The 22,959-nt window shown below is 36.5% G+C and overlaps 2 protein-coding genes across 2 annotated transcripts; both read right to left on the minus strand.

Annotated features, from left to right (window-relative positions):
- Positions 1-818: 818 nt before the first annotated feature.
- Positions 819-12,382, minus strand: dck (deoxycytidine kinase). The gene is made up of 7 exons (XM_030149237.1): positions 11,992-12,382; positions 11,579-11,694; positions 7,297-7,490; positions 5,770-5,917; positions 4,055-4,170; positions 2,285-2,384; positions 819-1,111 (listed from the first exon to the last, which is right to left on the minus strand). Exons 1-7 carry the CDS (start codon positions 12,080-12,082, stop codon positions 1,085-1,087), a joined length of 792 nt encoding a protein of 263 aa, XP_030005097.1. The 5' UTR covers positions 12,083-12,382; the 3' UTR covers positions 819-1,084.
- Positions 12,383-12,581: 199 nt separating this feature from the next.
- On the minus strand, positions 12,582-21,325 carry LOC115429625 (MOB kinase activator 1B). The gene is made up of 6 exons (XM_030149238.1): positions 21,022-21,325; positions 19,575-19,741; positions 17,052-17,145; positions 16,509-16,642; positions 14,484-14,647; positions 12,582-14,387 (listed from the first exon to the last, which is right to left on the minus strand). The coding sequence occupies exons 1-6, from the start codon at positions 21,033-21,035 to the stop codon at positions 14,310-14,312; spliced, it is 651 nt and encodes a 216-aa protein (XP_030005098.1). The 5' UTR covers positions 21,036-21,325; the 3' UTR covers positions 12,582-14,309.
- Between the last annotated feature and the right edge of the window lie 1,634 nt (positions 21,326-22,959).

Raw genomic sequence — 22,959 nt, forward strand, 5'->3', positions numbered from 1 at the left:
GCGACATCTGCTGGAGGAGGATTACACCAATACTTCATTTTTACAGCAATGATCATTTCATTATGGAAGTGTAGGGCCACACTGAGGTAAAAAAAAACAAAACAAAACTCAGATTCAGAACTACAGTGATGGAACAGTGTATCTCAGTAAAATGAGTCAATTTATGGAACAATCTTAACAAGGATATAAAACAATATAGGTCAAATAGTCTTTAAAAAATCCATTAAATCCAGTATATTAAGGAATTATGAAACAGGAAATTAATTTGGTCTTACTTCAGTTGTTTTACATTTTCCCTAAACACAGGTATTTTGTTAAAGGGCAAAAAAAATATAAGTCCGTTCTTCTTTCTGCTGTTTTTCATTCACAATATGGATATTTGTGGCTGACATGTGAAAGCAGATTTTATTTTATTTTGAGAAGCAAGTCATATTATATTGAGAAATAAGTCCCGATATTAAAAGAATATTGCAGTTTTGTCTGTGTGAAATTAAGGAATCGTACAGCATCAAAAACTTAATAAAACCTGTGATTGTTTTAAAGTAAATCTATGATTCAATACAAACTGTAGCTGTTGGAGTTGGACTACTGTTCAAGTGTTACTTTTGACAAACTAATTTTTTTATTTAGAATTACTTCTTTCTCTAAATACTCCAATTTTATTCTTGTAATAATGTGAACTCTCCCTCAAAATATTACTTTATTGTTGTGATATTGTGAATTTTTTCATAACGTGTTCTGTAATATTCCTTTGTTCTGGGTCAATTACATGTTAACATATTAAACTGATATACATGGATATTAAAGGTAAAACATTCTAAACAAGTTTTTCCCATTTATTGTCATTTGTTAACACCAGTTGACATGCATTCTTATCCTCATTCACACAAATACATAAATAAACAAGTAAAAGCGCTGGCAATAAAATGATTATAAAGAAGCTACAGGCTAGATTGTTTTCAGAAAACCACTCAGAGTAAGTACTTCAGCTGCACTTGAAGGCATTTCATTGTTTCAGAGTTAAACTCCATTCATTTCTATGATTTGTTTGGTCACCGTTGGTATTTTCCTCCACTTGGTATCTTCACAACGTGGTCAGGAACTCTTTCACCTGTAATGACAATCACAGCTTCGAGTGTGTTTCAGAGACACGTTTTACCCACAGTAACCTCAATATAGACCTCATTGATTACATTTGTAGGTAATCAATGAGTAATCAGCTGAGAATGACAATGCACTTCCAATATTGATTACTTTCACTTTCTCAAAAACAGACTGACTCTTGAACTAAACAGTAAGTCAGAGTAACAATTACCTAAATAAATCTGAATCTTTAACCCATAAAGACCCAGGGCTACTTTTGTGGTAGTTCCCAAATAAATTTCTGTCTAGATTTCACCTTTTTTAAGTGATTTATCACCATTCATTATACTATCCTCTGTATTTTACATTTTTTCAGTGAAAATCACCTATTTTCCTGTATTTACTTTACTGATCATGTCGATGTTCCTTACAGCTCTGATTAAAGCAGAGAGTTATTGTAACAGAAACAGAGAAAACTGAAGAAAAAGGGATTTTCTAAGCAATTATATCATTAACTGAACATGAACCCAGTGTGTCCATCCACTGTCACTGATCCATGGGTTTTACTGGTGAATCAATGTTGTAGAAGATAACGGCGTTTTCACGTTCACTATGAAGACTCTGAACGTCCAAATGGGTCATATCTGATGACCATGAAAAGATGATAAACTGTATTTTACACCAATTATTTACATGGATTGATAGGATTATTGGATCAGCACTTATTAAATATTTTACGTCAGTAGATGATTTTGGTCGATGGTGAATGTTTGGGTCTATGTGTTAAACAACAAACTCAAAGCAATTAATCAATAAAGGCTGGAATGAACATTAACCCAGCTGTAAAAAAATATTATTTCCAATCTGAGTCAGTATTTTCAGTTGAGAAGGATAAGATTAACTTCAGCTAATGCCTTGCACTGACTAATCTGCAAATCGGTACATCCAAACTGTGTTCAATTACATGAAAAGGCGACAATAGCACACCACATGACAATATTATCATAAAATGAAAGCATTACTTTATATATTTCAACTTAATACAGTGACAACTCACTGATATAATGTTGGATTAGAGTATATGTTCTGCATGGAACTACTTTTGAGTTCTTATTTTGCTTTTCTTTCTTTTATTGAACATCTTTACATTATAATTTACCTCTGCTTACGGGACAATTTTGCTCATTTGACCATGACTCACCTTCTCAATCATGTCAGCACACTTGTTTTTATTGTCCTTGAACTCGTCATTTACATCTATTGTCATGACTGGGACGTCACCGAGATACTCAAACTCCATGCTGTGGGACAGAGGTGACAATGAACACACAATAAGTCACATATAACACTGTCTGCATTCCAAATTAAATAGTTTTTCTTTTTACATTAATTACATGCTACAGCTTCTTTTATCAAGTATGTGCAATTTCATGGAGTAAGACAATAAGTAGGACATATTATATCTTTTACTGCCACCTACTGAACTCTAACAGTTACATACACAGGATTCTGCAAAAGAGCACAACTTGCATAATCTGACACATACAAGGACATACTAAATGTGTTTCTAGAATACTAAATAGTACTGTAGTGTAGTATAGCACAGACATCCACTGATGGTGGATTTTTAAAGGCTGATAAACAGGATTCGTACACTTTTTTCAAGGTCAAATTCAAGCACTTTTAGGGGTCATTTTCAATTTTTTCCATCACAGCACCTTATCACTGGAGTTAAAAACATATCTACAGGAATACATATACACATGATTTTTTTCCCACTTTTCATCACAATGATGTACATTGTATTATGCTATAAACATCTAAAATTATGTTTCATAATAGCAAAAAGTTTAGAAATTCAAGAAGAACACAAAGTTTTATCCAAAAAAGGGAAGACACTTGGCGTTCTTCAGACACACTCACACCAAGACAAAGACGAAGATAAAAATGTACCTGGAGTTGACCTGAGAGCAGGAGCTAATTTTCTTTTTTGACATAAAGTTTTATTTTTACAAATGTGTCACCTCTCTGTAAGTAGCTTTGGCTTGTCATCTAACTTGGCAGAGTTAATATTAAAAATAAATAAATTGCATCACAGAGTTATAATAGCAAGCACTTTCAAGCACTTAAACTAAAATTTAAGCTATTTTCAGACCTTGAAAACACAACGTTGAAATTCAAGCATTTTCAAGGATTTCAAGCACCTGTAAGAACCCTGGATATAATAATAATAATAATAATAATAATAATAATAATTACAGCAGAAAAAGCCAACCACTAGCTACATGACTGATATCATTCCCACCTCAGCCATAAAATTTGTGACATTGAAAAGACAATTTTCATGTGTCTGAAATGAGCTATCTGTCACTTTATCAGAAACTAGTTAAATGGTGAGGTGAACATATACGTCATTGAGACAAAAAACACAAGAAACAACTGTGGAACTGAAACAAACCTACATAATAAAGTATAAATAAGATAAATTTGGATCTTTTTTGCTAGTATTTTCTGTGTCAGTATCAGTATTTCCAGTTAAGACACCTAGTTTTAGCCACTACTGGCCCCAATTTTGTAAAGTGTTGCTGATAAATCTCCCAAACTAACTAATCCGTCTATTTCTAAGATCAGAGCACGTGAACAATAACCGGAAAGAATGAATGTGATGGCAAGTTTTTTTCTACAGGAATGCAGCTGTAACAGACTTTCTTCTTTGTGTATAAGTCATCAGTAGAGCAGATGGAGGTCACATGCATCTGGCCATGTTTGACCATGTTCCTTGCCCTTGGTTACCAAATGAAAGGAGTCTTTTTCATAATTATTGTCATGGTGTGACATTTTTTCCCCCCAGACCCTTTATTTCCCTTACACAAATACATGTGTTGTATTCAAACAGTGGATTGAGTTTCTGGTGCAAAGATACTATGAACGTCAGTGTGCGTGTGCGTGTGCATGTGCATGTGCTGCTCACTTCATCGTCTTGTGCTGCAGCCAGCTCTCGTGCTTAAAGTGGAGCTTCTCCAGATACTCCAGAGGGATGTCTTGCTCTTCCTGTCTGCCTCTTAGGTGCAGTCGTTCTAAACATTTCTGTAAACACACAACAAATAGGAGGAAAGTAATGACATCTTTGTATGGTGGAGTAATAATTATTTATTTGCTTAAGTGTTAAAAATCTATTTAAAAAAAAAGTACTGTATAGATTAAAAATGATTCATCGACCAGAATTTCTGACAACAGTTTTTCAATTTGAATTTTCCCAAATCAAGCTTTGTTTCCTTAATTTCGCTGCCACTAAACACATACATACTTTTATGATATTGTTGTTATTATTTCTACGTACTTATTGATATTTTTATATTTGTAGTTATTGCTGTTATTTCTATCTAGATATGTTTTATATATCTTTTTTACAGGGTGCTTGCTCTTCATCCAAATAAAAAATTTTCCCCACGACCTTGATTTTATGTACTTTTACAGGGTGGGGAAGCAAAATTGACAATATTTTGAGGCAGGGATTGAAAGACAGTGTATGACCAATTAGTTTATTGAAAGTCATGAGAATTTATTTGCCACAAGAAAATTGACATAAAAGAAAATGTTTTTATTCTATGTGTCCTCCTTCTTTCTCAATAACTGCCTTCACACGCTTCCTGAAACTTGCGCAAGTGTTCCTCAAATATTCGGGTGAGAACTTCTCCCATTCTTCTTTAATAGTATCTTCCAGACTTTCTCGTAATAGTTTTGCTCATAGTCATTCTCTTCTTTCCATTATAAACAGTCTTTATGGACACTCCAACTATTTTTGAAATCTCCTTTGGTGTGACGAGTGCATTCAGCAAATCACACACTCTTTGACGTTTGCTTTCCTGATTACTCATATGGGCAAAAGTTTCTGAAAAGGTATGGATAATAGTGTTAGGTATGATTATGACATCAATATATGTTTGGTTTCAAAACAATTGACGTAGTGCCTGCTGAGAAAAAACAACTAAATGTTCATTGTAAATTTTGCTTCCCCACCCTGTATACCCGCATGCCTACTTTTTTGGTTGAGATTGTGCCTGTTGTGTGTATTAGAAAAGTTCGTTTTAATAAATGTATGAATGAATGAATAATTTGCAGCAAATTATGTTTTACAGACAGAAACATTTTCAAAACATATGAAAATCACAAAAAATGCATGAATGTCACACAAACAAGCTTCACTAGAATCCTTCCAGTACAGACCTGTTGGCAAAATCATGTGTTTTCTAGATCCTTTCCTCATGTATTTCTTACTTTACAGGATAATGTGCCTTTGAGCATACTCTAAAATTCAACTATGAGAGAAACTTTTTTTAATACTTTACTAAAACTTTCACACAAAATTCCAGACTTTTCAAGGTCTGGAAAATAGCATTTCAAAATTCCATACTTTTTAAGACCTGCACAAGCACCTGTTTTACTTTTATACTTTTTGTGGTTGTTTTTTCAGCAGATTGTGGAATTTTTCTGGAATTCAGACATGTCTTTTTCACTTTTTACCATTTTTTTGCCTATTCAAATAATCATTTAATCGAATTGAAGAAAATAATCATACTAATTGATTACAAAAATAACCGATAGTCGCAGCTTTAGTCCTGTATTGAGATGCAATTCAAATTACAAGAATACAGAAGAAGAAGCTTGGGAGACATGGTAGAGTACCTCTGGTGAAGCTCTGAGGTAGATGATGCCGTCAAGTTCGATGTGTTTGCCGAACTGGCTGTGGAGCCAGCCATGCCAGTCCTGGTACACAGACCATTCCGTTTCATTCAGACACTCGCTCTCGTAGAGGTTGGAGGCAAAAATGTACCTGAGACATGAGGGAAACGGGAGCATGAACAGATGTTGGGTTTATAGTCTTTTTAAAGTGATAAACAAACTGCAACTACTTTGAAGTATTACAGACGATCTTCCAATACTAATATTAAATGCACACGAGTGTCTGAAGAGTATAAACAGGGTTCGTACACATTTTTCAAGGTCAAATTCAAGCACTTTTTAGGGTCATTTTCAAAATTTTCCAGCACAGCACCTTATTGCTGGGGTTAAATACACATCTACACAAATACATAAACTCATGATTATTTTTTCCACTTTTTTTGTCACAATGACGTATCTACTATGTTACGGCCCCTGGGGTCCTCTTGGGGGTGCTATACTATATCAACCCTTGTCTTCTAAGAGGCACCTGATGGGGGGGAATCAGGAACACCTGTGACACCCAGGAGTTCCTGCCCTTAAATAGTTTGCCTGCAGGACTCTCTCTCTGCGTGCTGCCCTCACAGGTCCCTGGTTCTTCAGCCCTTGACTTGGTCATGTTGTTTTAGTGTTTTGTTCTCTTCTGCACTTTTCAACACATGTTCACCCATGCACATCTACACAACTGATTTTACTGATGACTCACTTACATTCTGTAATATACCTTAGTTTGTCTTTTCCCAATTTGGCCTAATTAGGTTTGATTTGATTTAATAAAGCATCTTTGTGTTAAACTTCATTCATAGTGTGTTCCTCTTTGTTGTGGCCTCTGAGCCAGGCCATAACAATAGTATTATGCTACGAACATCTAAAATTCTGTTTCACAAGAGCAAAAAGTTTAAAAATTAAAGAATACAAAATTTTAGCAGAAAAAAAAAAAAGAGGAGCCACTTATCGTTCTTCAGTCACACTCGCACCGAGCCAAAGTTTAAGATAAAAATGCACCTGGAGTCAACCTCAGAACACCCGCTAATTTTCTTTTTTGACATAAAGTTTCATTTTTCCAAATGTATCGCCTCTCTATAAGTAGCTTTGGCTTGTCATCTAACCTGGCAGAGTTAATATTAAAAATAGTTAGATAAATCACATGACAGAGTTAGAATTGCAAACCCTTTAAAGCACTTAAACTAAAATTCAAGCACTTTCCAGACGTTGAAAACACAACATTGAAATTCAAGCATTTTCAAGCACCTGCACAAACCCTTTGTAAATTATCAAACAGTCCACATAAAAATGTCCAATTGACAGGGATATATACCAAATGTGTGTGCCGTGGTGGATCAGCCCTAACCCAGCCTAAAAGTTCAGAAAACACTTCTGAACCTAATCTGTGATGTAATATCAGTGCTTAAGTGGCTAAAACATGCCACCGTTCCAGTACTGTTCTTAAAAATGTCACTCAAGTCTTTGGATTAGTTCTGTTACTGGTACCTGTCACTGTAGATGGAGCGCTCAAAGAACTGCACCGGATCCTCGGCGTCTCTGAGCTTCCCGTTGGCAGACCGGATCTGGGCTCGTACCCGGCTGATGCAGGCATAGCTCTGGAAGGTGTAGGCCCACCTCTCTGGCTTTTCATACATCATCTGCAGCACGTTGCCTCCACTCCTCTGAGATGTGGTCAGCTCCTAGGAGCGAGGGATGGAAGGATTTAACAACCAAACGGGTACAATCAGCGTATAGAGACAACCATTTTAATTATATGTATCTGGGCTTATGTGTTTTCCACATATTTGTTTGCATCCCATAATATTTCTAGTGTTTGTCATCTGTGTTGAACAAAGACTAAACAAAGAACAGACAGGGTTTGTTCACATTTTTCAAGGTCAAATTCAAGCACTTTTAACCCTTTATCACACAAGTGGCTATTTTTGGTCATTTCCACACACATTACAAGACAGTGACAGCAACAGTTACAGTGATGACAGTGAGGCAATAACCTCAGGTCCAATGTGGTCTACAGGGTCTGTAAAGTCCACCTCTGCATGAACAGTGAGTGTACCTGCTTTGTTAGGTACCATGAAGTAATGGTACTAATGTAAGGAATGATGTTCAAAGGGATAATGTGGATATGGACAGGGGTCTGGATCAGCACTGATGTTGGTCTAATGTTCTAAAACCAATGTTCTAATGTTCTAAAATACATGTTCCTTTCACCTTACATGTGTTTTTCTTATATTTTTTATATATACTTCTTGGATTTTTTTTTTTTTTTTTTTTTGGCCACTTATGGGCAAGGGACCAAACATCGTAACTTCATTAACCTTGATTTTCTATATAACAATACATGTTTTGTTTTGTTTTTTTAATTTCACAAAAGTAGTAAAGTCTTACATCCTCCAATAACACACTATGGTTGACGTTTTTAATTTCAGAGTATTTCTATGAGTGCCTTATAAAGAGTTAAGGGTCATTCTCAAATTTTTCCAGCACAGCACCTTATTATTGTTATTTGGGGTAAAATACATATCTACAGGAATACATATACTCATGATTATTTTTTTCACTCTCTATCACAATGTACATTGTATTATGCTATAAACATGTAAAATTATGTTTATAATTGCAAAGTGTTTAGAAACTAAAGGAGAATACAAAGTTTTATGCCCCCCCCCAAAAAAGGAAGCTACTTGGTGTTCTTCAGACACACTCACACCGAGAAAAAGATTAAGGATAAAAATGTACCTGGAGTCGACCAGAGAACACCTGAAATTTTCTTTTTTGACATAAAGTTTTATCTTTCTAAACGTATCACCTCTCTGTAAGTAGCTTGGGCTCTGCATTTAACCTAGCAGAGCTAATATTAAAAATAAATAAACAAATCATATCACAGAGTTATAATTGCTCGCACTTTCAAAAACTTAAACTAAAATTCAAACACTTTCCAGACCTTGAAAACACAACAGTGAAATTCAAGCAATTTCAAGGATTTCAAGCACCCGTACAAACCCTGAACATACAGAAAACCCCTTCCTGATGTTTTCAGCTCAACTTCAAGTGTTTTCTGCAAAGTTGCTCGTTTAAGAATTTGAAGCTTATTCCTACCTGTTGCATTCACAAATGTAATTGGTCATGTCAGAATTTACCTAAATTAAAGACAATAACTTACACATTTGCAAAAAGGTTACTCAATCATGACAAGGACATAGCAGGTATATTATTAGTACATCACAACATAAACTTGATTTTTTGGGGTTTATAATCTGCACTAACTCTTTAACCTGACAGCTCAGCACTATAATCAGCAGAGGGCGCATGACCAAATGACTGTAGAGAACAAAGCTGAGGCAGCAAAAGAGCCTGTATAGAGGACACCTAACATTTGTCCATACTGATAATACCCCCATAATATCATTTTACACTCATCCAAATGGTGTGGAGCTGCACTGAGCATGACACCGTGCAGTACAGAAACTCTTCACAGCTTTGTCATGATCTTGGGTTTACTTTCTTCATACTCACATAAAACTCTATGAACTGTTAAAATAAAATTACATTTTTTAGCTACAAGGAAACAAATTCTGTGATAAAGTCTTGTCATGTGTAACATAATCTGTTCATCCTACATTTACAAATGATTAAAATATTACTTAAAATAGGGAGATAAAAAAAACTGTTGTTAATGCTTTTGGCAGCAAGTAAAAAGACTATAACTCGAAAATGGTTAAAGCCTGAAGCACCCACAGAATGGAAGAATGGATCGATATCGTACAGGACATTTACATTTTGGAGAAGTTGACATTTTCTTTTAAGGGTCAAAGGGAATCTTTTTTCACTGTTTGGTCAAAATGGACAAACTATGTAAAATCCGTAACTGCTGTGAATTGAATATATCGGTTATGTGAAATCATTTGCATGGTATATCTACATTTCTGTTTAAGTTAGTGTAAACATACACGACTTAATGTGTTTTATCTTGAAGAAGCAGCGTAAACCCCCTCCCGCCCACTCATTATAATTGTTCTTTATTCTACTAAAAAACTTGGATTAGCAACAACTACTCTCTCATTCACATTTGAGGTGTGTACACTGAATTGTACCCGAAAGGGAAGTTTTACATGATTTGCTTTTCCGAATAAACAAAGAATGGAAAAATAAAAAATAAATTACTTAACATAAGTCTGTCCATGGTCTAGCGCCAAAGTACATCTCTGACATGTTGGTCCCATATGAACCCTCTGGGACCCTGAGAACCTCAGGGACAGGTCTTTTGCTGGTGCCTACAGTCAGGACTAAACAGAGTGAAGCTGTGTTTCAGTTCCATGCAGCTAAACTCTGCAACAGTCTTCCTGATGACACGAGACAGGCCTCTGCTGTGACAATGTTTAAGTCCAGGCTGAAAACAGCTCTGTTCAACTGTGCATAGAACAACTGAAAGGCTTCCATCTGCACACTTCTGTTTTACTTTATTTTAATTGATTATTTATGTTTTATTTGTAATTGTGTGTTTTTAACCTGTCTCTTTTCCATGTTTGTAAAGCACTGTGAATTGCCCTGTGTATGAATAAATCTACCTTGCCTTACTTCTTCCATCCACAGTGTGATACGGATGCATGTTTAGATTTACTGGCTAGATCAGGGTGTCATTTTAGTTCAGGGGCCACATTAAGCCCAAATTGATCTCCAGTGGGCTGGACCAGGAAAACAATAGCATAATAACCTGTAAATAATGGTGACTCCAATTTTTTCTTTGTTTTAGTGCAATCAAAATTAAATTATGAAAATATGTACATTTACAGACTATCAAAACAAAAATGTGAATAACCTGAAAAAACTGAAATTTCTTGAGAAAAATAAGCACAATTTTAACAATATTACACCTCAACTTGCCACTTATACATGCATATTACGGATTGGCTCTACAAAGGCACAAATATTTAATAACAAGAAAAATAATGTTAAAATTTCATTTTTCAGGTTTTAGGTTTTTCACATTCAGGATAGCTTGTAAATGTTAATATTTTCATCATTTAATTCAAGTTTTTATACTAAAACAAAGAGAAAAATTTGGAGTTGTCATTATTTAGAGGTGTAATGTAATATTATATTTTTCACATTAAACTAAGAAAATTTGGAGTCATTATTTATAGGTTATTATGCTATTATTTTAGTTGAGATCACATTGTTCTGTATGTGGAACCTGAACTAAAATGAGTTCGACACCCTTAATTGTGAATATCTTAAGTGTAATTTTTGCACTTTGCAAATTCATCCCGCGGGCCATACTGGAACTTTTGACGGGCCGGTTTTGGCCTCTGGGCCGTGTGTTTGACACCCCTGGGCTAGATCATATAAATGAAACCCTGGTGACCTTTAGTAGGTCAGCAGCAGCAGAGGTGATAAATCTGGGTGTGTTAAACCACTTGAGTCTGGGGGTCTGAAGCTATGCCTGCAAATTGTACGGGAGGTAGAGATGTTTTTCCCAGCGATCTAGAGTGAGACCATCTGTTCCTGTGGGTGTGTGGTGGTCATCAGTGCAGATATATGGACAGATGGCAGCTGCACTCTAAATACAGATGAAGACTCTCCCAGTCATCTTGACATGAGGATGAACCAGGGGCAGAGAGAGGCCACGTTTAGTGGACACTGGACCAGATGAGTGGAGGATCAGCCATATTCACTGACTGACTTTAACCCTAGTCACAACCTTTACTCAAATATTCACATAACAGATGCAGGTTACAATCATTTCTTGTTTTGGAGGATTCTACTGTACCTCAAAGTCACTGCCATTTGTTTGAACATTGCACCACCTGGCGATGGGCTCTGGCACCACTTCCCAGTCTGCACTCTCCTGCTCCAAAAGGCGCACAAATGTGGACTTGCCCGCCGCTAAACACAAAAGATGCACACGTTCAAGCTCCACAACAGCAGAGAAGCACTTATTTATATTGTGTTAAGTACTGCCATTGCGCATGCGTACTTTAAAGTGCAACCACAGGGGAAAAATCGAGCTATGAATACATTAAAAAAAAAATGGCGCTAAAAATAAATTCCCACAAAATCTATCGATGAAGAACCAATTCCGCAAAGACACCCATTCTCACACATTCCTTAATGTTTAAAGTTAATAACAGTTTTATCTCATTTTACAGTAAATATTGATGCATTTGCTGTGTTCATACTCACCGATATTTCCCTCAATTGAAATGCGCTTTATCCTTTTCTCCATGGAATCGTTCATCGCACCGGATCGGGGTCTTTTTGGAGTTAAAGACATTTTTATGTAGTCAAAAGAAGTCGCCTTTTAATAATCAGCTTGTGCAGCAGCTGAGTCTTTGCTCCCCGTTTAAAGTTTGGCGGTAGAAACATAAGGAAGTGGCGGGTACACAGATGTGACTCCGCCCAGGAACCAGCTGCTCCTCTGCGTCAGTGAACACACCACACACACTTCTCAAAGACTCAAGACCACCTTTATTCGCCTTGTGAACAGCATAATTCAATTCAGTAGCATTGAAAACCTCTACCAAGCCATTATTTACAAACATTTCATCAATTATTACAGTCAAAGAGGAAGAGAGAGAGAGAGAGAGAGAGAGAGAGAGAGAGAGGAAAAAAAAAAAAAAAAAACTGTAGGCGATCTGCTATGTGACGGGCATTTCATAAAGGATGAGATGCGTTCAGGTTCACTGGTTTTCTATTACATTTTTTGGGGTTTTCTGGTGAGCAGTAACATTCATAATAGTTAGCTGATGAACTGGAAGAAAAATACTTAACAATTAAAACAAACAAAACTTTAATATCCAAAAAAGAGGGGAGGGGAAAGCAGCCTCTAAAAAGACTCAAAGCATTCATTTTTACCAAAAGCTACCACTTCATGCTCACTGAAATTTATTTTAAGACAGGTCAAACTCGCAGTATTTACATGTGTGCATTTTTGTGTTTCAGAAAATTTCAGAGTAAGATTTATAAAATGTCACCAAAAACCTTAAAGATAAGCAAGTCGATCCTTACACACGCACACACACCGGACAGTAAGCATTATAAAGAAGAAATAACATTGGATAAAGTATGAATGAGCCGACTGGGGACCCTTTTTAGTGTTGTGTCAATTATTGCATAGAAACCTACACTCGGACGTGGGGAAACGACATGCATCTGCTGTTTGAAGCGCCGCCGCAAACAACTCAGACAGTACAAAAGCGTTCAGAAATCTCACTTGTGCCTTTATGGGAGGAGGTTAAGCAATTCGACATTCATTTGGGGAGATATGAGGGAGGAACCAAACTATGATCGGTCACATGGTAACAGCTTCTCACAAAGCAGGGCCTATGCAGAAGAGACATTCAAGGCAAGAGAGGTCAGGAAAATTGTTCAAAGTGCTTTATGGCGAGTGAGATAACAGGGGATGTGGTGTTATCCGATTTTAAAAAAAAAAAAAAATGCTTGTAATTACACAGTTCACTACTTCTATTTCAGGGCTTTTATATACAATTTAAAGTTTTCGAGCTGTTGAAGACAGAGCTACTCAGCTTTAGTGGGAGAGGAAAATAATACACAGGGAGTATGTCACTAGAAAACACTAAGCTTAGTTCATTTTCAGCCCCTGCTACAACATGACAATATTCTAGCCTCAACACATTCATTTATCATTACCTGCGCGGCGCACTTTGCAAACTTTCTAACTAAATAAAGACAAAGTTGGCGACAAGTATGAGAGGGGGGAAAAAACAGTTACAGTACAACAGGGGTATAAGAAGGAAGTCAGAGCCACAGGAACTTTAGAAGAGGGGAGGTGGAAATTTCTGTGGCGTCAATAATAAGAGTGGTTTAATAAAGAAAGGATTATGTGGCCTTGTTCCTCTCGCAGTCGTCACTGTTGATATAGGGTGATTATGAGCCATGCTAGGCACTTAGGATTCTTTAAATGTACTGAGATGAGGGCAACGGATGTGAACCATAGCAAACCACAACCAAGCTCCCACTATGCAGATAAACGATAGCTAGCTACTGTTGATGAATAGGCTTAAAGGCTGGTTTAAATCTTGTAAAACCGACCAAACTCTTTTATTATAATACAGCAACCCCGCCAACGCGCAACTCTCCCCCTGCAGAAAAGACAGAAAACTTCAAGTGTATGAAATAGCCTTGTGTCACCATAAATCATAATGGGGGAAGAAAAAAAGAAAAGTGCAGTCTAAATGAAAACCAAAAGAATATGGGTCTATACTACTTATTCTAAGTCATGGCTGAATACTGGGAACATCTCCATATAGCTAAAACATTTTTCTCCAATATGTTAATATGTGGTTTTGTTCAATTAAGTGTGTAATCCCTGATAGCCTTAGTCCTGGTGCCTTAACCTATCAAGACCCTTCCTTAGTCCTGGCCTTATTAAAAACATTTCCCCAAATGGAAATATAGTATATACTGCATACATACAGCCAGGGTGGGGTGGGTATCTGTGCAAAACTAGGAGACCAATAAAATAAAGGAAACATTGTTGTTTATCTATCCTTGGTTGTCAGTTTTTCAATCAGCTCCTGTAGTGGGACCAGCTCTTTCCTGTCGATGAGGTTGAACTCCTAAAAAGAAACGAGAGGAGGCAAACATCATTAAACAATAGTGATGATATATATGTGTGTCACTGGAGAAACGTGAATCTAATCAGTACAGTTTACCTGAACAAAAAAGATGAAGTGTTTGAATGATGTGTTGAGGTGGGCTTCCTCTTGCAGTTGCATGACAGAGTCAAAGTGCTGGTGGTAGATGTGAGCGTAGACCCTGAACAGACGCTTCAGGATGGTCTTCGCCACAGACATAAAGTTGCGCTTAAAGGGGACACCTTGACAACAGAAGGTGAGAAGGAGAAGCTGTTATTCACCCTCATAATGAAGAGCACTAAAGTTCCATACAGGGTTCCGACAGGTTTCTACAAGTTAAATTCAAGACTTTTTAAGACTACTTAGAACAGAATTTAATACCCATGTCATGGCCATACTGGCAAAAATTCACAACTCCTAGAATTTAGGAAAATGCATTAATTTACTCCAACGTTTTGATTCCCACCAGTTCTGAGTCACTCCTCACCAGAGAAAGTTAGTGATAATCGATTCCTCATTTTAATATGAATCATCAGGTTGGAATGAGTGGAACCGAGTCGACTACTGTTACTTTCTTTGCAGCTTGGACATTTAACAGACACATTTATTTATTTAACCAGACAAGTTAGTTGAGAACTGATTCTCATTTCCAATAACAACCTGGCCACATTTAAACACAATACAGTGAACAACTTTATGGCAACATAACTGAAGACCTACCATATCAAATTTAATACCTTTTAAAGGCTTTTTTAAAGGTATTAAATACAGATGTGTAAATTCAAGACTTTTAAGGCTTTCTCAGACCCCGCTGGAACTCTATTGATAGATTATGAGACATGGCTAAAATCTTAATACGGACAAACTTGAAAAGCTCAGAGCAGTGGAGGCAGAGGCAGCTCCAGCATGTTCTCTTGGATGGCAAATGTTTTTACAGGCAGGCTGCAGCATGATTTAAGGGAAGTGCAGACAATAATGACAGCAGCATGGAACCGCCCAATCGTAACAATGTGCCGAGTGTTCATCTGTACTTAGGAAACGTCCATGTTTTTACAACAGCAATACTCTTTAACACAGACGTTTCATGAAGTTCTCCTTTCCACAGAACAGCCCGTCAGTCGACACGCACCGTAGAAACGTCTGGTGGAGAGTTTCCTGGGGTACAGTTAATGGTTGTTCAGGAAAAACTGGTGACAACTGAGTCCTCCTTGACTTCAGTGACTTGTCGACACATCAACATGTCTCACTCATATAGTTCTGTTAGTCCATTTGAGAGCAAGCTTTGGGTAATCAATGACCTTTTGTCCAAAGATACAGTTTTAATCGAGTTGGCTGTGAAGCTTTAAGCAACAAAGGAACCGGGAGAGGATGAAATACAGATCTAAGATGACATACAGTAAATGAAGGTGGCCTGTTTCTTCAGCAAAACACATTTACCCATTAGCTGCTTCTGTAATAGTGTACCGAAGGACAGAACAGACTTTATACAGCATGACTGGCCCTCGTCCAACTCTATTAAGGCTTCACACTACACAGAACAAGCCTCAGCTAGTTTAAGGACAACATGGTACCTATTGGTATGTGTAATTTACCTGCATTTAACATTGTCTAAAGCATCCAAGTATAGTTTGGAACTTACACAATCATTGATCCACTTCTGTTACTTTTCTATACTATTTTCTTTTACTTCCTTTGCTTTTAATATATCAACTGTTCAATAGAATGCAATCAAACAAATAAGACTGATTAGGTATAAATTAGTCAACGTGATTTATGTATATTTATGGCATTTATTAATTCTGCTGCTAAAAATTAACATGCATAATTAGGAGCTTATTCATTTTGGCATTAATTTGTCACTGTAGGTGTGTTCAGGGGAAGAGAAGTTTACTTGTTAGTGAGAACTCTTTATGAAAGTTGCAAATGACTCTCAAATGACTTTGAGAAAGGATTTCAGTAAAATAGTCGGCATAAACTTAATCATTGGACATTCAGCAGGTCTATCAATGTTATCAGAAGGACCAAAGAGCAGTAAGGAAATATTAAAACCAAACAGAAAAAAAGTGCCCTTTAAAGACAAGAGAGAGCAGACAAAGAGCATACCAATCTTTGAAGGGAAGAGTGTTTCATCATCCAGCTGATCTTGCACCCAGGTCATGAGGTAATCAATGTACTTGGGAGCCGAGCATTTGATTGGCTTCTTGATGTTGGTTCCATCAGCCCAGTGATATTCATACCTACACACACAGAGATCAGAGATTTTAGAACTATGTAGAGTGGCTCGTTTGTAGATAAACCTAATCTAAGTACCAAGTGCAAGTACTAAGTGCCATTCACCGATGACATCATTTACTGAATACCAAAATAGCATTTTAAAAAATTTCGCAGATAGAGTAAAACTGTAAGACTGTGAGATTATCAGTGTGCTGCAGTTCATAACCAAGTTAAAGGTTTAATTCCAGTCCTATTAGTGATGCTCCCTGATAACATAGTTGAAAGAGTCATTATTTCATTATATTCCAAATGACAAAATATCCTAACCCACAAGCCCCTGGTGAGCCTGGTCAGTGCATGATAAGTGAAATAAAAGCCACTGGGGAGGGTTTTAAGAGACTATAACCTGTGCAAATCTGACAATGCACTTACTTGGGACCAGCTGACATGACTGGGCAGCTTTCCTCAGTGCAGAAGTCTGTGATGGTGCCATATAGCATGTTAATCTGGTTGAAGAAATCCACAGCTAAAAAAAAAGAACATAGTGTGAACAAGTGCATGAGACACATACCATATTAGCCAGCACCAATAGCTGGCATCAAGTTTCCCCACAGTGTTTTACCCACCACAATCCACTACCCAGTCCATAGTGCACACCAGTGCACCCTCTAATTATCTGGCACAAATTGTGTTATCACTCAGTACCTAAGGCACAATGCCAACAATGGTTCCCCAACAGACAGAGACATCCAACTAAAGAGCTGGCTGCATTTGCACTACTGCTCCAGTTGCAATTTCACAGAAATAAAAACACATATTGAACAGCTGATGAGCCGTGCTGTATGTGTTGTGTAAGAATCTAAAAAAAAAAATACCAGTTCCATTCTGTGTTAACTACATTGGACCACTTGTAGCCTACATGGATTTTCTCCCAATCAGTGAAAGCCTTGAAATAAAACACATTGGATCCCACAAGTTGTACTCATGCTCTCCACTTTCAAGTCAAGAGCTGCGAGCCCACGCTGCTTTTTACAGCCATTCATCTGGTTGGAGTTGTAACAGCCTTTCATAGTATCTCAGAGCAAACAGTGGAGATGTTTGAAAAACAGATGGACGAATAGGTCAGTTAAATATGGTCTGTCACAGCTATCATTATGCAATTATTTTGCATAATCATGATAATTGTGTTTTTCATTAAGTGTACTGTATGTGTGTAAAGTATGCCTATACGATGCATGACAAATAATCATCAACTTACATGTCATTACAGTGACATATATTACTTTAAATGATGAAAAAACATATTGTATATGAAAACAAAATCCTCATAATGTTTACACCGTTTAGCAAATGTGTTATTGCACTATAAAGTCACTGAGTAAAATGCCAGATTCTTTATGAAATGACACACAGCTGCTCATAGAGAAGTGGCTCATTAAAAATCCCTTGTGTTGGCATGACATGTGTTGAAAATTTTCAACGCTATAAAATTGTTTATGCCTGAGACTGAAACAGAAGTGTATCCACAGTACAGCAGCACAGGCTCTAATGAAAAAGCATAAACTGCTAGTATTGTATCTCAAGAGAACAGCTTTTTGTTAACAAAGGTCATGAGGAAAGTAATTTAAACTTGGAGTGGACAGAGGGGGTTGTGTACTAGGCCTTTTCTTCAATTTTCCATCCTGGTGCAATATACCTTTTACAATAATAATAAAAAATAAAGTTTTATAGACATAATTAGTGTGATATTCGTTCTTTTTTCCTTTTATGCAAACACTACACACACTGTCCCAACAACCTAAGAAACAACAAAACAGCATTTTAATAAGAGCTTTAATAGCTCATTATTTTGTGCTAGAAAGGTGGTCTATAACGCGCTGAATTTCTGTGAAAATGCTGTCGTTCAGCTAACTAAAATTCAATTAAAGCGAACGCTAAACTGAAAAATGTAATCACGTTGCAAAGTAAGAGTTCCACATAAAGTTTTAATCCTCCTCATTTTACAGTGTGAAATGGCAAAAGCTGTGCAGGGTTTTCACTACCATTATAAGACATGCAGCTGCCAAGCCAATCTGGGGACCACATAAGCCAAATTAATGTAAAGTCAAAGCAGAGTGTATCAAATCACTGAATGACTTTTCCCAGAAATAATTCTTGATGTTGGCCCCAGTGGACCTCTTCAACTTGTTTTACTTTAAAGTTTTTATTTGTTGTTTACTTTCTAATTACCTACACTAGCTAACATAGATATGACAATATAACAGATATCTAACAGATAGTAATGGTCCAGTGATTTGAAATCGTATTATTTTAACTGAAAATTTTTCCCTCTTTCAGTTTGCCTCCGTGTATTTTTGATACGAACATGGGCAGGCTTTACAATAATATAGTATAATCATAAGATAGTGGCTGAAGACAACATGAAAAAGAAAAAATTAAAATAACTTCCTTAATTCTTAACTTCATCGCTGCAACCGCCACCTAAAACCCAAACAGCACCAACATTCTCTGAATACCTATAGGAAACTCTTATTAATAAAACCATTGGTCAGCTGTTAACACAGCAAACCTCTGAACATCTCAAACCCTAAAGGAACTCTGAGGCGGGGAGAAATTAAGCATTTAAGCCATTCTTCTCAATTTAGGAGAAAGTAAACCAGGCTCTCACAGCTTGGACAATAACGTCTATTTAACATTCACAGTGGTCTTCCAGCATTAGTACACATGCTCTTTAGAGGCAATGCCAAGATCTTACACCCTGATAATTCACTCTTATCTAATTCTTTATGTGGACTAATTGACATTTATGGCCTACCGAGATGCATGCAAAATGAGAAGGATGAAAAAGAATGACAAGTTATAAGAACCTAAGGCCTTTTAAAAGAAAGTCACACTTTCAGGAATCTAAAACAAAAAGGCTGCATCATAGAAAAGGGAGGTAAAACCAGTGCTTACTATTGACTGCGACCCACTCGTTTAAGTCTTCCCCCTCAGGCAGCATGACTGCCATGCGCAGGTTTCCGCTTCCCAGCGTAGCCTCTGCATGTTTCAACAGCTCGTACTGATGAGAACCCTCCGGGATATTCTTCTTGGGCTTGAATGTCTTGTTTGAACTTTTTCCACTGTGAGTCACATTTCGAAGAGGAAGAAAAGGGTGTGATGAGTATGAGAGCAGTCTGATATGATGACAAATCTTAGTATAAATGCTAAATTAAAGACTTTTGCTATCAAAAAGTTAGAATGCTTTTATAAAGCTGGAGGAAAAGTTCAGATGGTTTGCTGGATTTGGTCAAAACAGAATGGGGGACTAGAACAGAGTGTCTCTGTTTATAGTGTGTAATGAGGCCATCTGAAGAGGTACTGGATTCAATACTTCTTGCTGCCCCATTTAACAAGAATTTATGCGAGTCACCATAACATGTTGTTACACACTAACACAATTCTCTCTTTAATTAGAGTGCAGTTATCTACAAAGCTCAGTTTATGTCTTCAGGATAGGTAATTTACTTAATTATTTATAGAGGAAACAAAGAGGTATTTTTGTTACTTCAGACACTTTTAAGTAAATGTTGTCCATTAACTATTAATGACATAAATAAAATTGAAAACTTAGCATTAAACCAATAGGATTCCGCTGTGAAACTGAACCTCTGGAGTCTCCATGATGATGAACAGGACCATACACATCAATACAATGTTTCTAAATTTGCAAATGTGTCGTATAATGATACAGAAAAGTTAGCCACTGTAAATCAGATTACTTGGACATCAGTTTTCGTATATACTGACTTACTCGTAAATACATTGCTGGGTCTGGGTATTGATTTTTTTACTTAATACAGTTCATCCAGTTACAGAATAACATTTCAATCCTCATAGACGTCGCATTCAGGTTCTCTTCTCCGCCTTGTATTTTGGGTAATCGACAAATAAGCTTTAAATGTTACAAGCAACATATTAATAATCCTTTAAAGCTCTTACTATATTGATAAAACGCTAAATATCAAAATGGTGCGTCTTGTTCAATGCTAGACTGCTTTAGCCTGTAACGAAAAAGTATTCAAGCCAGCAAATATCTTGGCCACAGTGGGGGTTGTTTCTTTTACATTTGATCTCAAGTCTGGGCTGGGTATTTAATCTTTGGAGGAAGTACAAAATACAGAGGACTCTTTAAAGATACTGCTTTGTAAAGAATCGTGCACTGATACTGATGCTCTTTAGCTTCATAATTACCTACAGAGAGCCCTGCTAATCAAAATAGGCATTCGATAGAGAATCCAGGAAGTAGTCTTAGCCCGAGCAAGGCTACTGCTAGCATTAGCTAACAGATTAGCACTAACGTTTTCAAAACAAAACCAAATGTCAGGGCTAGATAAGCGTCTGTTAAAGAAATGTTACTCACAAAAGAAAGCTCATGGTTCTTCCGGCAGCAGAAAAATAACTATCTTGGCAAAAGCTAACGAGCAGAGTGAAGGCAGACCAGAGGGATCGTTGTCAAAACTCTCAACTCCCACTCGCCCTCGATTCGTCTTGGCTTTTCTCAAACGGGTTCTGTGTGTTATCCGTAGAAAATGTTGACTAATCTTACTGTGACATGAATTCATAGACCTTAACATAAAACTAAATAGACCAATCTTGAGGACAGACCGGTCCACTGGATGCTGCTCTGTACGCTGAGAGGCAGCAGCGCACTGGAGCCGAGGTGCACTTCTTCATTTATGGCAGAACTGACCCGTGTTTGTAACCTGCTGCCATCTAGTGGATGAAAAAAGTGTTTTGTTTTTTGTTTTTTGTTTTTTTTTTATTGAAAGTTAACAAACATGGCATATATGTCACTATGTCAGAATTCCCATAGAGGCATGAGTATATAGGAATTAAGAATGAAAAAAAAAACAAAAAAAACAGGGGTTCATCTTAAACAGAAATTAACCCTTTCGTGCATATTGCTCACTACAGTGGACAGTTAGTCTACAGCTGTTCTCTCATATACAGTATTCATGAATTTTATCATTTTAGTTCCATATCAGCCAACACAGTGGACGCTTATGCATCATCCCATACACTGCAATTTATACCATTACGGTAACTTTGCTGTTCTTGATAAACCTGATCTGCAGTAACATGTTTGAGTGTAAATCAATTGCTAATTTTTAGACTGTAATTAAATTTTTTTTGTTTGTTTGCTTTTTAAACAAAAAGGGTTTTTTGTATATTATCTCCATGAAGTCAGTAATAACTAGTTATAAAATACGCTAAAATGTGAAAAAACATCCGATTAGCAGCTTTAAAAAAATTTTTTTTTTCATTGTTTTAATGTCTCTTTCTAAATTTTGGTTTTTAAATACATGTTTTTTTGCTTCAAAAATTCAATGCATGTGTAGCTGAGTGGATCTTTTTGTAACCATTAAAAAAAAAACTCAATTGCATTGTTTTTTTCATGCCTAAGGAGGAATAACAACACTCAAGAAAAAATCTTGACTAAGATTCACGTAATTCATGCACGAAAGGGTTAAAGGCAATACATGAAGGGCTTTCTTATCTTTTGAACACTGTAGAGCAGGGGCGTCAAACTCATTTTAGTTCAGGGGCCACATTCATCCAAATTTGATCAGCAGTGGGCGAACCTGTAAAATAATAACATAATAGTATATATATATAATAAAGTCAACTCCAAACTTTTCACTATGTTTTAAAGCAAAAAAAAGTAAATTTACATTATGAAAAGGTTTACATCTACAAACTACCCTTTCAAAAGATGTGAATAACATGAATAAACTGAAAAAATAAGTGTAATTTTAATAATATTATGCCTCAGTTTATCATTTCTACATTTACATTATAACATACAGATCACAGTGGATCTACAAATACATAAAACATTTAGTAACAGGTGGAATCTTGTTAAAATTGTACTGACTTCTCTTTAAACATTTCAGGTTGTTCATAGTTGTTCAGGTTATTCACATTTTTTGTGAAATTATTCTTTGTTTTGGGGAAATACAGGAAAATATTTACATTAACAAAGAGAAAAAATTGGAGTTGTCATTATTTATATGTTCTTATGATAGTATTTTACTGGTTCTGACCCACTTGAGATTGAATTGGTCTGAATGTGGAACCTGAACTAAAAGGATTGTTAATATCTTAGTGTAATTTTTGCATTTCACAAATTCATCCCAAGGGCTGGACTGGACCCTTTGGCCCCCGGGCCGCATGTTTGACACCTGTGCTGTAGAGATTTGTACAGAATATCAAACTCATTCAACCAGTAATTTATTCATGGATCAATTTTAAAGTATCTACAATTGTGGATGAAAATTTTTCCAAATCAGATTAAAAT

This window comes from Sphaeramia orbicularis, chromosome 12 (assembly GCF_902148855.1).
Source record: "Sphaeramia orbicularis chromosome 12, fSphaOr1.1, whole genome shotgun sequence".
Lineage (NCBI taxonomy): Eukaryota > Metazoa > Chordata > Actinopteri > Kurtiformes > Apogonidae > Sphaeramia > Sphaeramia orbicularis.

What these genes read in the sequence shown, in the direction of transcription:
- dck (XM_030149237.1), bottom strand. Translation starts at nt 12,082, where the DNA reads ATGTCTTTAACTCCAAAAAGACCCCGATCCGGTGCGATGAACGATTCC. An exon ending in CGCTCCATCTACAGTGACAG is followed by an intron (nt 5,918 to 7,296) that starts GTACCAGTAACA and finishes CTCATGTCTCAG; the next exon opens with GTACATTTTTGCCTCCAACC. An exon ending in CTGCAGCACAAGACGATGAA is followed by an intron (nt 2,385 to 4,054) that starts GTGAGCAGCACA and finishes TCTGTCCCACAG; the next exon opens with CATGGAGTTTGAGTATCTCG.
- LOC115429625 (XM_030149238.1), bottom strand. An exon ending in GTCATGTCAGCTGGTCCCAA is followed by an intron (nt 16,643 to 17,051) that starts GTAAGTGCATTG and finishes CTGTGTGTGTAG; the next exon opens with GTATGAATATCACTGGGCTG. An exon ending in ACTTCATCTTTTTTGTTCAG is followed by an intron (nt 14,388 to 14,483) that starts GTAAACTGTACT and finishes GTTTCTTTTTAG; the next exon opens with GAGTTCAACCTCATCGACAG.